Raw genomic sequence first — 15,493 nt, 5'->3', positions numbered from 1 at the left:
GATCTTGTATATATTTCCCTGTGCTATACAGTATAATCTTGTTTATCTATTCTGCATATGCTTGTCAGTATCTACAAATTTTGAAATCCGAGTCTATCCCTTCCTACCCCCAAGCCCCTTGGCAACCACAAGTTTGTATTCTATGTCTGTGAGTCTGTTTTTGTTTTGTATTTATGTTCTTTTTTTTTTTTTTTTAATTCCACATATGAGCGATCTCATATAGTATTTTTCTTTCTCTTTCTGGCTTACTTCACTTAGAATGACATTCTCCAGGGACATCCATGTTGCTGCAAATGGTGTTATGTTGTTGCTTTTTATGGCTGAATAGTATTCCATTGTATAAATACACCACATCTTCTTTATCCAGTCATCCATTGATGGACATTTAGGCTGTTTCCGTGTCTTGGCTATTGTAAATAGTGCTGCTATGAACATTGGGGTGCAGGTGTCATTTTGAAGTAGGATTCCTTCTGGATATATGCCCAGGAGTGGGATTCCTGGGTCATATGGTAAGTCTATTCCTAGTCTTTTGAGGAATCTCCATTCTGTTTTCCACAGTGGCTGCACCAAACTGCATTCCCACCAGCAGTGTAGGAGGGTTCCCTTTTCTCCACAGCCTCTCCAGCATTTGTCATTTCTGGACTTTTTAATGATGCCATTCTGACTGGTGTGAGGTGATACCTACCTCCTTGTAGTTTTGATTTGCATTTCTCTGATAATTAGTAATATTGAGCATTTTTTCATGTGCCTATTGATCATTTGCATTTCTTCCTTGGAGAATTGCTTGTTTAGGTCTTCTGCCCATTTTTGGATTGGGTTGTTTGTTTTTTTTCTTACTAAGTTGTATGAGCTGCTTATGTATTCTGGAGATCAAGCCTTTGTCAGTTTCATTTGCAAAAATTTTCTCCCATTCCGTAGGTTGTCGTTTTGTTTTACTTATGGTTTCCTTTGCTGTGCAGAAGCTTGTAATTTTAATTAGGTCCCATTTGTGTATTCTTGCTTTTATTTCTATTGGGTAGACTGCCCTAGGAGAACATTTTTGAGATGTATGTGAGATAATGTTTTGCCTATGTTTTCTTCTAGGAGGTTTATTGTATCAAGGGGGAGGGGAGTGGGAAGGGACAGACTGGGAGTTTGAAATTTGTAGATCCTGACAGGCATATGTAGAATAGATAAACAAGATTATACTGTATAGCACAGGGAAATATATACAAGATCTTGTTGTAGCTCACAGCAAAAAAAACTGTGACAATGAATATATGTATGTTCATGTATAACTGAAAAATTGTGCTCTACATTGGAAATTGACACATTGTAAAATGACTATAACTCAATAAAAATGTTTAAAAAAATTAAGTAATTTCCTTTTTTACAGAGGTCAGAATACTTTTTAAAATTTTAACTAGAGGAGGGATGGTAAAGCTCAAATGATAGAGCGCATGCTTGGCATACATGAGGTCTTGGGTTCATTCACCAGTACCTTCTCTAAAAATAAATAAATAAGTAACCCCCCTTTCCGAAAACAAGATTTTAACTAGAAAGAATATATGATAACATATAATTTGTTGCTTTTTCTAACTCGCTTAAGATCATAGCTTAATTCCTTTTGTGTATGTGCCTTTATCTTAAGTTCTTTAAATCTCATCTATGTGTTATCAACTTACTGTGATCTAGTAATTACTGAATTATCTTATATTGTCAATAAAATATTTATGGCATGCCTGTACTCTGATAAACCATTGCAAAACAGTTCAAACAGGTACATGATGACAATTAATTCACTCTAACATTGTCCCGCCAACCCTGGTCCTTTTTCTACTTGAAACTACCTTTACTAGGTTTATGGTAAATATTCTTAATATTCTATGTCTATGCAAGTATACCTAGTACATATGTGTATCCCTTGTTTTGAAATAAACTTGAAATAAAATATTTATACTGTTCTGAATATAGTCTAGAGATTGTTTCTTTTAAGTATAGCTATGGTGGCTCTGTGACACCTCCAACACCTAGAGAAAGACTCATATGTTTGGTTAGAGCCAGTATCTACATACTTCCCGTGGTTTGTGTGTATAAGGAATTATCTCTTGATGGCACTGTCCATGAGAATTTTTTGCTGTGGTGGAAATGTTCTATGTCTGTGCTGTCCAGGTATTAGGTCCTTATTTCACATAATTCACAAAAGTAAATTCCAGTTGGGTGAAAGCCGCAAAACCTAACAAAGCAACTTATAAAAGCTTTAGAAGCAATACATGTTCTTAGAGTAGGATATCCATTCTTAGATGCATGTAACATGTATTAAGAAAGAAAATTCATTTGACTTATAGCTGATAATTGAAAGATAGCATTGTCAACTTTTTTTTTCCTAACAAATTGATTTGTTGAATTATACTTCTGATAAACTGTGGTCATATTTTGTTTTACCTAAGATACAATGGCTTCATTTCAATTTAATTTTTAAAATATATTTTTACATCATACTGATAAATATACTTACTGCCATAATGGATTATCTGGACTACTTAACCATTTTTATGTGTGATATACCTAAATGGTACTTAATTACATTTCTTATTATCTCCCCAATTCTATGCCTTATTCATTTTTTTGTTCCCTGAAAGTGCCTATATACTTTTCATATTGGTCCTTCACTAACATTAACATAAGCCCATTTACCAACTAACCAATTAATAATATTAAGATCCAAGTAGAAGCTTCACTGCTGTGGATTTACTTTCATATTGCGCATGTGCTCATTTTATGCTTTTCCCCTTTCCTTTGTGTAGTTCTCGACATGGCAAGGCATGTGCCACTCTATCGAGCTCTGCTGGAATTGCTCCGGGCCATTGCTTCCTGTACGTGCATGGTGCCCCTATTGTTGCCTCTTTCGACAGAGAATGGTGAAGAGGAAGAAGAACAGTCAGAGTGTCAAACTTCTGTTGGTACATTATTAGCCAAAATGAAGACCTGTGTTGATACCTACACCAACCGTTTAAGGTACTAGACTTTGTTCATTTCTCTTGACCTTGGCTGTAACGATCTTTTTTTAATAGCTTTGTGGTTTTTTAAAATGATACATGCTAATTAAACACACATATGCACAGGTAATAAATAAAACTACAGAGAAAAAAGTACCTACCAAATCCTACAGTCAGAAATGTTTATTCACAGTGGCTTATCAGACAGCTCCCTCTGTGATCTTATAGCTATAGATATAGTTTTTCTTAAATGCTATCACAATTACACAGATAGATCCTAGTTTTATTCAATATTGAGATCAACTATATCTTCACTGTCATTAAGTTCATATTGCTGATATTCTTAATACTTCTGAGTATGCATTGTGTATAGATGCTGTATTTTACTTAACCATCTATTAGTGGACATTTGAGTTATTTCTGATTTATAATAACCTCAGACATACATCTTTCGGAACTTGTAGAAGTCTCTGCAGAGTAGATTCATAGAAGTAGAACTGTGGGATTAATGGATTTTAGAAGTCAGAGGATTCAGTATTTGTTAGAGTTATAATAAAGTTAGTATTTATCTTCTTGGGAAATTGAGTTTTTAAATGAATCTCTGATTTAAGTTTATACCTCACTAGAAGTCAGATGGTGAGTTTTGTTATCAAGAACTCTTTTTTAAATAACGTTTTCCTGGTAACTTTTTCCAGTCTCTTAGCAGAGTCCATTCAGTGGTGTCAGTTTTACTTAAAGATGATGCTTCTATAAACATCAGTATTAGGCCAGAGGAAGTATATTCCTTTGTCAGTGGTCTTTTTGATTGAATTAATCTTCTTTACCATTTTTGCCATATATTTGTTCTACCTGTTCTCACTTACTTTTTAAGAACCTAAAATTTGGGAAATGTAGTATACATCAAATGATGGCAGAGAATTGGTCATTAGAGAAACGGTGTTTGGCAGTCTTTATTTTTCAGAGAGAAACCAACTTGTCAGATTATCATGACTCTGTTAGCTTATTGTACTATCATTATCACTTTAAAAACTAGTGGCTCACTGACAGGCAGTAAGAATCACAAATTAGAGAAGAGATTAAAGAAGAGCCACTTGGTAGCAATATAAAAAGCTATAGGGTCATACTGTTACTAGGGAAGGAAAATGTAAAGGTATATTTTCTTTGATAGTGTGAGACTTCTGTTGTAGAGAAGAAAATAATATTATATTTGGTCCCATCCTTTGTGGCAAAAGTCTTTCTAACTAGTAATCTAAGCAGCTTTAACATAATTGTATAAAAAGAGTGTGGTATCATAATTGAACTGAAGACCTGATTTTCTAATTGAGTTAATGTCTCATTGAGACGTGTCTAATTGAACTTCCCATTCTCTGCCCTGGCCTTCTGTGTTCCTTACTCCGGCACAATAAACATATATTTTTTGACAAAGCAATTAATAATGCAGATTACACAGAGCTTTGAAATTGCCCTTGTGTGTTTTTAGGGGCAATTTACTCTTGTGTTTCTGTATCTTATATTTCTCTGTTTTAAGATGTATTATACTCATTTACAACTAAAAATTAAGAATTTATGAAACCTTGAGTGGTTTTTCCAGTAGTATTTTATTTCTTAGATGAAAAATTGTGCAAAGATTTGGAATGTAATTATTATTGCTTTGGTTAAAAATATTATAAATTTGCTGTGTTATAAATGTGAGAATAAAACCATTAAAGTAAGAATAACTTTCTTTAAACTATGTATTTCCTTATCCCATAATTTCTATTGGATCCTGCAAAAATGGAGTTACAGTGTACTGAGTGCTAAGGTAATTATAGAAGATGCTTATTGCAGTAATTGGAATTTGTACACCTAGAGTACCTTTTTCATTGCTTTTATTAATTTAATGTATTTCCTTTTCACATAGCATGCAGTAAAAATTTTTTTAAGTAAACTGCATGAAATGTATTAGTTAATGAGTGATTCACTACAAAAACTTAATTGCAGTTAGAGGATAACCAAATTTTGTTTAACTGGAGCTCTTTATTTTTCTAGTTGGTTACCTGGAAAAAAATATTCTTCAAATTCTTTCCTTCTTTCAGTAAGGGAAAAATGACACTTCAGACTTCTAAGTTCTGTACCAGTAAAACATGCATGTAAAGATCATATTGACAATGCACAGAGCTCATTTCATTTGTTATTTTATCTTTACAGTGACCCTGTGCAGTAACTATTTTAAAAAACTATTTTACTGATCAGGAAATGCTCATAGAACCAGAAATGACACAACATTGTAAACTGACTATACTTAACTTCAATTTAAAAAAAAGAAACACTCGTAGAGAATTTTGTATTAGGGTTTGAATATGCATCATGGTTGAAATCCCTCGTGATATCTATAGCCTCTATTAAAAAAAGAAGCCAGAGAAACATATATGTTATAACACCCCTGCTTTCATTTGAAAGTTTGGCATCTTGAGAATTCACTTTCCACTTCACAGAGAGAGGGTAAAATCTTTTCTTTTCCAGCCTTTTAAAACTTAAGATGTATTTCTTTTCATATTTTCATTAGAATAAAGTGAAGAGTATAGTCCAATTTCTTATAAAGTCTTAACCCACAGAAGTTGGCCTAAATTCAGTTTTAACAGTGTCAAAGTGCAGAGCTTCCGCCTCCTCCCCACCCCCCTACCTGTCTGCCTCATCCCCCCAAAAAATCAAAAACCCAGGATACTCTAAGAAGAGAATGGTCAAGGCAAATACATTCTGTTTATATATCACTTTTAGGATATATTTTAGTGCTTCATCAAGCTTTGGAGTTACGGCTTTAAAATTACTGTGTAGGTGTACCACAGCTCAAAACATTTTTACATTATTTCTGTCTTTTTTTTTCTCAGTAAGAAATAGGAGGCCCTGGGGGCTTGCTGGCTGGCTGGCTGGCTGGCTGGCTTTCTTTCTTGCTTTCTACTTTCTTTCTTTCCTTCTTTCTGGTGAGACAGAGCGAATATTAGTTTACTAATTATGTTTATATATCTTATTGTATTACTTTGTTTTTTTCTTTTATTTCTCACTTGTACTTTTTTTAAACCAAGCACATACAAAAGGCATGTAATTTTTTTTCCCTTCAAATGAAATTTTAACATAGTACTCTTTGGTCATCTTAGATAAAGAAAAATAGGTTCTCTGTAATTTGCAGTCTTTAGATGATAATTATTGTTACATATAATGATTTTCATTGAAGTTATTTCTTCTGTATATGTTATACTTAAAACTTTTATCTTTTGTGGATGAAAGGAAGGATAAAATGTTTTGCCCAAGTACAAAAAGGTAGTTTACTTTTTACTAGTAGGAATAACCTAATTGAGATTATCCTCTCTTGAAGACAACGCCTAAACCCAACTAGTTTTGATCTCAGAATTCAAAAAATGATGGAGACTGTATAGGTTAGCTGACTCTTCCCCCCAAGTCTGAAATCTTCTATAAGAGGAAATAGAAAAATATCATTAAGGTGAAAAGGCAGATTGTTTACTTTGCTTTTATCTAATTTGTGCTTTAGAAAATTGTGATTATATTTCGATAGATAAGATCTGGCCTGGTCACAAGAACATCACTGATTTGTTCGTTTAACAAATGTTTATAGAATGTTCATGAGAGCATAACAAGAAAGGTCTTTTTTCGAAGGGACTGACAGATAAATGGGGAAACAGTAACTAGACAGTTTTAATAACACAGTACATGGTGTATTGGAAGTATAAGACATTACTGGAGGATCAACCCAGATTTGGAAGCCCAAAGAATAAGTAGAAATTGACTAAATGAAGAGGGACGGGGGCTGGTATACCAGGCTGCGAGAATAATGTTAGCAGTGGAAGAAAGCATCATGTATTCAGGGAAATCTAAAGAAGTTTGGTGTGCCTGGGTATCCTGTGGGTAGGAGATAGAGGTGGGAAATGAGGCTAGAGAAGAAAGCAAGTGCTCGAAGAACTTCATAGTTCCTTGCACTTAAATATGGTGAAGAGCTATTGGAAGGAGTTCAGCAGGGCTCTAATTAGATTTGCATTGTAAAAAAGATTATCTTGCAGTATAGCTGAATAGTTGGGATGGAAGTTAGACTAAACTGCCATGGAAGAGATTTTCATCCTTTCCATCTTGACATTCGAGCTATTTGTGTCCTCTCCCCATTCTGCCATTCGTGGGGACTGAGGATTTGTGTCCATTAGCATTCTTGCACTAATATTATGGATTTACTGGAAAGTTAGTTCATGAGTAGAAATACTTTCTATGTTCTAGATGTTTGACTTTAAAAAATCAATAATATAACTCAGGCTTTAAATTATTTATTAACTACATTATTCTGCCTATGTATTAATATTGGCGACTGCAAATTTATCCCTAGGAATCTCCTTCAATAAACGGCAAGTGCTATTGGGTGAATGGTTCTGGGAGCATGGTTTCTTTTGATAACATAAGAATCTGAAGTCTGTAATCCCACGTGGAAGTTTTCCAGTACTGATCTTACCAGGTTATTTAAGTGACCCAGTTAGACAGGAAACAATCATTTATTGGCTTGACAGAGGCTCAGAATCATTAGTAGAGAATCTAAAGTCTCTTAATGTTAAGGTTCAGGAATGGCAGGGTGAGACTACATGCACATTCATACATTCTTCTGCTATTTCTTAAAGCTGTCATCCAGCTAGAATTATAGATGTGGAAAATTTATATGATGGTAAGTAGGCTTTAGATATAATTTTTCTGGAGCTTTTTGTCTGTTATTTTAGAATTCATCTAACTCTAAAAATAGAGTCCTCAGGTAATAAGAGGATTTTTATTAATCTGATCAGATAAGTCAAACCATTTTCATGGTTGAAAACTGAAGGAAATTTTTCTTGGTAGAAATTCTTTGTCAGTGTGCAGAGTCTTGGCATGAGATTCTTAAGAGGAAGGACTTTCAAATCTTATACCACCTATGCTATTGTAAGAATCTCTCTTTAGATTTTTTTTTAACCAAACATTTTATGTAAAGAGGAAATTTCAAATTATTACCATATCAGAAGAACCAGTGTCATTTGCCATAAATAACCTAGCTTTTGTTTTTAAATGTGGCCACAGGTTAGAGTGGCGTTTTGGTTCTCATCCTCACCTTAAGAGTTTTACAAAAAGTAGCTGGTTTTTACCTTAACATTCTTCTCTTCCTTTTTACTTTTCACTTCCCTGCTCAGCAAGATACCTAGTGTCCTCTTTTGATCCCTGTCCAGCAAAGCACCTTATAACTAGGTGTGTCCTACTGTTCCAGAATTTTGCCCTTTTCAAGACAGACTTATATAAAGAAGGAAATGACCCTTTTGCCTTTCAAGGGGGCATTGTATTTTAATAAAGGATAACTCAGGTAACTCTTGGGTGAAGGATGGATTGACGATGTATTAGTTGGGTTGCCTTCTACACCATACCCCCTTTTAGGCAATATGCTGAGGAGATGACTTGGTAGAATCAATATTGCAGCCATAATACTAAACTTTTTACACATCCAAAGGCTTCAGTAAGAATGACTGCTTATAGGAGGAACTTGAGTTGGCACAGTGGCACAACACAATGGGAATGCCTTTTATGCCTGTCAGTTCTATAATTAAGAGTTTTTGCTGGTATATTATAATAATACATGAAATATAATTATATATGCATGTATATATCAATAGACATACAGATATCTGAAAAGTAGCCTCTGAATTTTAGCCTTTTTTCTTAAAGTGAAAGCAAGTTTATTTAGAGAGAGACACACTTCACAGAGAGTGGGGTCCATCTCACTCAGAAGGGAAAAATGGGAAAAGGCTTAGGAGATACATACTGTGTAGGCAGAATATGGGCCATCTCAGAAAGGTGAGAGGGAGAGAAGCTGAGAGGTGCAGGGTGTTTAAAGTAAAAGTAGATACACACTCCATAGACAGAGTGCGGGCGTTCTCAGAAGGCAAGAGAGACAGTGACCCTGAATTTTAACTTTTGAAATAATAGACTCTAAGGCATGTTTCAGATTTCTTCAATTATAATTATACCTTAACAGAATGATTATCTGTTAGGGGCGAGGATTAGTTTGGTGACTGATAATTATAGTACTCTGCTGGGATTGGTATTAGTGTAAACCAGAGCAGTATTCAAGGAATGAATATACTTCTCATTTATCATCTGCTTTCTTGGCCAGATTAACTGTTGATATGGCAGGGTGACAACTAGGAGTGATTTATTATGATTTAGGCTGCCTTTAAAAAGCCGTTAAATATTTACTGTACAAATTGCATTAAGAATTTCCTAAAGATAATACTATTTTAATATTCTTTTACTCCTGATTCTGTATTTTTATTATCTACCACTTCTTCTAATAAGTCCTTTCAAGATTCACAATTTGTATTAACTGCTGAGAGTGAATTTGAATCTAATGGTTAACATAAGTAAACTGATTGATACTGGTGTTGGCTGAGTATTAGTAAGCATTTATGTTAAGATAAATCAGGAATAACATTCCTTTAGGAAGCACAGAGGACTAGGCCAAAGTGTATTACTTAAAAATAGATAATTTTTATGTTCAACACTTTCCAACTTTTTTCTGAAACAGGCAAGATTAAAGGTAATTAATTATGAGGATTTTTTTCAGAAATTAATTTTTTCTAAATATATGACATGTTTTGTAGCAAAAACATATACTGGTTTTACGCCATTTTAAAAACATACCTTAACTGTACCTATAAGGTTAAATGTATTTATCACTTAAGGCCATTTTCTGTCATCATCTGTTGCTTAAAATCTAAACAGAATTGGAACATTTCAGGATGCCATCATAAGGAAATTTTGTATTTTTTTATTGTTCAATTGAAAATTTGAACAAAAATGGAGAAATGGTTGACTGAAGTATTGGTTCTGTTTAACTTTGTTTGCCACAATAATACTAAGTAGTTCATTTACTTTATTTCAGAGAAATTATTTAAAAAGCCACTTTAGTAGTCACTTCAATAGAAAAATCAAAGGAATTCCAAGATAATTAAATGTTCTTATTTCTTTTGCCTGTCTCCTGCTGTAATAGGCACTTAGGAAGAACAAATAGTTTAATATTTATCCACAAAGGATAAGTAGAATTCACTCAATGCCTAGTGTTTGAAAACTTCTGTTACCATAAATGTTTTATTTTTCAGGTGCCCTCAGTGTAGCAATTTTAACACTTTTCTTTCTTCCCTAACATAGAAAAAAATTTATCCAAATTAAAAATTTACCCAAAAAGTCTTAATACCTGATTTTTTCTTTAGTTTTATAATTTGTGTTTAGTAGTTTTAATTTTTAGATCTACAAGCTGTGGAAGAAATAGTTGCCTAGAGGCCAAAAGAGAGGGGTAGAGAGGGAACGCATGCCAGAATGAGAGCATGATATGAAAAGTAGGAGGTAAAGGGTGTTTAAAGGTGTAAGCAGCCAGTGTTAGATACGTACCAGAGACAGCCTGTGATGAGATTTTTACTGATGCATTAGTCCAAGGTCACTACCACTTAATTTTATACTGATTATGAGAAATCAAAATCTGGTGAAAATGAATTTTTGTAACTGTCAGAATAATGACTTAGGCACATAGAAGACTGAAGTATTTCCTGAATTCCTTTTGTTTTGCCAATTTGAATAATTTTGATTAGTATAGTGTTTATGTTCCAGCCTCTATGCTTTTATTGATTTCTCTTTTTGTGTCTGGAGAGTAAGCCAGACTGCTTTAAATTGTGAGTAACTTACAATAAATATATAATAGCGTATAGATTTATATTAAAAATACATGGAAGTAATACTATAACCTAACTTTTATGTCGGATACACAATTTCAAAAGTTCTCAGGTGTCTGTTACTAGTTTTTCCTGCTCTGTGTGGTAGACAAGAAAATATTCTTGTTTGCCAAAGAATGAAACTATTGCTTAGAGTTTAACATTTAAAAACTTACTAATAGTTAATAAATCTTAGATTTAGCTCCCCAGTCCCCTGACGCCTGTGATGTTCATTATCACAAACAATATTTATGAAGAAAAACAAGTTAATTGACCCAAAGCCCAGATACTTCTATTTTTATACACCATTGCTCAAAATTGTTCAGTGATCACTTAGGTTTCATGCTTGTGTAAAGGCTAGACTTGAGCCTTAGCTGGTTCCTGAAAAACACTTAAAGTGCCAAAATGCTGCTTATTCTATTATTTAAGTGATGAACAAAAACTCATACAAATTAAAAATTGACTTAATACTTCTACCTCAGTAGCATAACATACCAATATAAAATGATTATTTGTTCCTTATCAGATTACATTAGATGAGCTTAATGTTTCAGGACAGTTCCCACTATCTTTATCTCTGACAAAACCTCAAGCAATCTTAATTGCTGAATTTGAAGTCTCTTGCATAGTAAGATTTAGTTTATAACCTATCTTTCTGGGCATATCACAGTAAGTAACCTGTCCCATGTTATCAGTTGGTTTTTAAACCTGCAAGAGATTCTCTTTAGAGTTCAGATAGTTCAGAACCACCTTTTTATAAATGAGGAAAACGAAGTCCATAAATACTGTGATCTATTCCAGGTTCTCTGATGTTTAGTGGCAGAGCTATAAGATCTAAAATCTAATGTCCCAATCAAGTATATTTATTTATCAAGTTAACCATCCAAAGAACAATTCAATTTATGCATCAGTGAATAATTAGAAGTTGGGGAGGTGTACTTTTCTCTTATTTGCCTTTGGAAATTTAGGATACATTAAAAATATTTTAAATGTTGACAAGTAAAATTTTTTAATTGAAAGATTTGCTTCTGATAGTTAAAGTATATACAATAATGAAGATTCTACAGAATTTTTCTGATGTTTTCTTTTGCTCATCTTTTTTAATTCCCCTGAAGAATTTTTAAGTTAGCACTATGATAAGATGTTAAAAGGCAGCATGTTTCATTAGATATGCACAACATTCAAGTTGTGCCTAAGAAATAATTACTGGATTATTACACTAAGTAAGTTAAACTGTAGAACGTGAGCTGGTGGCACTTACATAATTATCACTCAAGTGAAGAATACGTCAGCTTTACCCATTTGATGTTTTCCTTGCTCAGAAGAATTAATAAAAAGCATTCCTCTGAAAATGTCTTACTTTTTGATGTGTATTTTTCTTCTACTGTTTTTTCAAGCTGATCTGGTATCTACTTGCAGAGATTGGGGCAGTGTGTTGGAAATAAAATTATTTTTTCTTTTCAAGAGTTTGTATAGCAATATTAGATATTTAAATAATAAGCAAAATACTCCCCCTACTTATGACCAGTTATTGATGAACAGTTTATTTTAGATTCTTAATAAAAGAAAGAACTCAAAAGCATTTCTGTTGTCTCTATTAGTAAAGGGATTTGTGGCATAGGTAACATAATACTTTAAACTTTTATATATATATATATATATATTCTGCTTGAATTGGAATTTAATTATCTAATGTGAAAGTTCATTTTCTTCCCACAAAATAATCACAGTGAGAAGATGTGACCCCTTCAGCTATTTATTTATTTATTTATTTACTTACTTACTTACTTACTTACTTACTTACTTATTTGTTTGTTTGTTTGTTTATGGGAGTCATTAGGTCTATTTATTTATTTGTTATTATTATTATTATTTTTTAATGGAGATACTGGGGATTGAACCCAGGACCTCATGCATGCTAAGCATGTGCTCTACCATTGAGCTACACCCTCCCCTACCCCCTTCAGCTTTTAAATACCATTCTTGGTGAAATTCATCTGCTGGCCATTCCAACCTGTGTTATGTCAACATGAAGTCAAAGTATAGCCATAGTAGTTTGGTTTCACTTTTGAGTAAGTGTGACACTTCATAGCTTCCTTGGAATAGGAGCAAAGGCAGATATTTTGTCCTTAATCTTCTGTGCAGACTTCGCCTTCTGGACTCCAGTAGGCAAATAATCGTGTTTTGTATATTTAGTATTTGATAATTCCACCAAAATTTTGAAAGAGGGACTTACAATCAAATAATCTTAATTGCCAATGAGGACATGACACAAATGGCTACGTTAAGTGTAAGGTGTTCTTTCACTTTGAACTTCTCTTTAACATCATTAAAGTAAGCATCCTTGATTGCTGTTTCCCTTAGCTATCTCAAAGTGTCTTCTAGTGCGAAGTTCATATTATAAAATAACTGAATTCTCTTGTAGAAATTACCCAATTCCTTTTTATCTAACTAAGCAATAAGTTTAGTTGATCTGCTTCTTAAAAGACATATCTTGTGTCAAACTTTCTTATTTTAACTTCTTTAAAGTTCCTGTAGGTTTCAGTTCCAGTTCTCATTTTGTTTTCATTGGAAAAACATTTCCTATGTCTTCTTTTTACCTCTGCCTCTCAAATGTACGAAATGAAAAAGACCTAATTTTTTAGCCAAGAAGCATTTATTGTAGCCATATATTCTTTTTTAAGTTTCCTTTTTTGTTGACCTTGACCAAGTTCAGTGGTTGATCGATCAGCTTTTTACTTGGTGATGGAGACAGCAATACCAACATTTATTTTAGTATCTCTTCTTTGCCTCAGCTGAAGTGGCTCTTGGTGAAGCATATTACTTTTGGCAACCCATTCCACAACAGCACACAGCACCTTTATTTATCCTGTAATATTTAATCTGACCTAAAAATTGTTATATTTTTATCTAATCTAGAAATCGAGATTTTTCTTATTTTCAAAGGCTTCTAAGACCGCTGTTTTGAATATTCCCTTCTCTCATATTGCTTATTTTTGCTTCCCAAGACAAAGAAGATTTTATTTTCAACTTTCACTTAAATTATACTAAAAACTAAAATTCATACTTCCTTTTGGAAAGAGTTTAAATAAAAACAAGAAAGAATCTAGAGTTAAAAACTAAGCTTTAAAGTAATCATGGAAAACACTCATCTTATAAAGGTCTTCGCCCTGTGTAGTGATGCATTTCAAGAATTTTCATATTTTCTGTAGACATTAGAAGCAAATAATTCTCCACAGTAATAATTAAAAAAAAATCTTTCTACTTACTTTTAATTTTTTTGAACTGTAATTCCTGGCAAAGAGCTCTAGAACTGTGGAGTGTGGTATGACACATTGTTTTATAGGTTAATGTAGAAGTTTCATTCTCTTAGAGTTTTAGAATCTTTCTCTAAGATGCTAATTCTTATTATTTCTGAATCTGGACGTTTCAGCATTGTGGTCTCCTGATTACTTCTTCAACATCTCACTGTGTTTTAAATATTTATTTCAACGGTGTGATAGTTTTCCTTTAGAATTAGAAGTTCAGGGGATTGATGTGGTCTTTTGTAATGTTCAACCAAGAAATAGCTACATTGAGCTATTTTCAGTTTATAGGTTATAAAAGAACATAGTTCTGATATTTTGTAGTTAGCCTTACAAATATCAACCTAATTTGGGTGATAGTATTAGCAGAGGCAATTCAGTATAACTGAATTTTGAGTTATGGGTTTTTCTCTTTTTGTTTACACAAGAAAGATTTGCCCATTCTGCTCACATCCTAGTTCAGATTATATGTCACAGAGCCAAAATTTGCTTAATTTATTAGCTGTTTAGTTGGAATTCACAGCATAGTGGAAAATGTTTGCAGATAATTCTGTGCAATAGTAGAAACTTCAGTTGATTCCTCGTATTTCTTCAGGGCAGTGATCACAACCAGATTCAACGTATGCACAAAGCAGCGGATACCATGGTAGCGGCCGTCGCTGATTGCTTTTACCATGTTGGATCCATTGTCAGTCTCAGAGACCTACTTCCAGCTAGGTGCCTTGAACTCAAATAGCTTTTCACACAGACTTCAGGATGTGAGCTAAGGTATGGCCTTTTTTCATGAGCTGGGCCTACATATGGGTTTACAGTAACCTGCAATTTTTATAGAAAAGAGACTATTGGCTGTAGTTTAATGTCAGACAATGACTAGTTTTAGTCATCATTAGGCAGGTAGTGTGTGTTCTTCATATATTTGAAGTAATCTCTTTTGGAGATTATTCCTTTTTCTCCTGTTTGTTTTTGTCACGAATACTATCCACCTGAAGATTTCTCATTAGAACCTGGTGTAAAGGTCTAATTAAGTCTGTTTTATGATTCAACCATTGTCTTCAGTGTGAGATATATATGACCATATCTTTTATGCATTTGGTGTAAAAAATAATATTTTTAAACCTGTGGAATTTTACACTATTTTTAAACATTTTTAAGATTTTGAAGTCAAAATAAAATTTTTTTCATCTTAACTGATTCCACTATTTTAATAATAGAGATTTCTCCTACTAATCATCTTTTAAAAACTGAAATTAGGATATTGGTATTCATGAATAGGGCTTGAAATTTAGAATCAGTAGTTTTCTGAGGGTAACTTGCTCTAAATTGCATTGATGCAGTTTACTCTCCATGCCAGAGGTTCTTGTTTCTTCAAGGAGAAAATACCCTGATTCTGGAAAAATGAGCTTCACTCCTGTTATCTTCCTTCTCTGCTTGGCAAGATGTATTTCTTTAAGTGAAA

At 33.3% G+C, this 15,493-nt stretch overlaps 1 protein-coding gene across 10 annotated transcripts in view; it reads left to right on the top strand.

Moving 5' to 3' along the window:
* BIRC6 (baculoviral IAP repeat containing 6) overlaps positions 1-15,493 on the top strand; it is a 197,841-nt gene that overhangs the window by 160,742 nt on the left and 21,606 nt on the right. For 9 of the 10 annotated variants that reach the window (XM_064494613.1, XM_064494617.1, XM_064494610.1 and 6 more), the window contains one exon: positions 2,787-2,997. In XM_064494613.1, coding sequence (XP_064350683.1) covers positions 2,787-2,997 — 211 coding nt within the window. Of the gene's footprint in view, positions 1-2,786; positions 2,998-14,632; positions 14,806-15,493 lie in introns of all 10 variants that reach the window. The other variant, XR_010384233.1, reaches the window with a different exon arrangement.

Source organism: Camelus dromedarius, chromosome 15 (assembly GCF_036321535.1).
Source record: "Camelus dromedarius isolate mCamDro1 chromosome 15, mCamDro1.pat, whole genome shotgun sequence".
NCBI lineage: Eukaryota > Metazoa > Chordata > Mammalia > Artiodactyla > Camelidae > Camelus > Camelus dromedarius.
The sequence above is the reverse complement of the archived record's forward strand: the minus strand, read 5'-3'. Positions and strand labels throughout refer to the sequence as shown.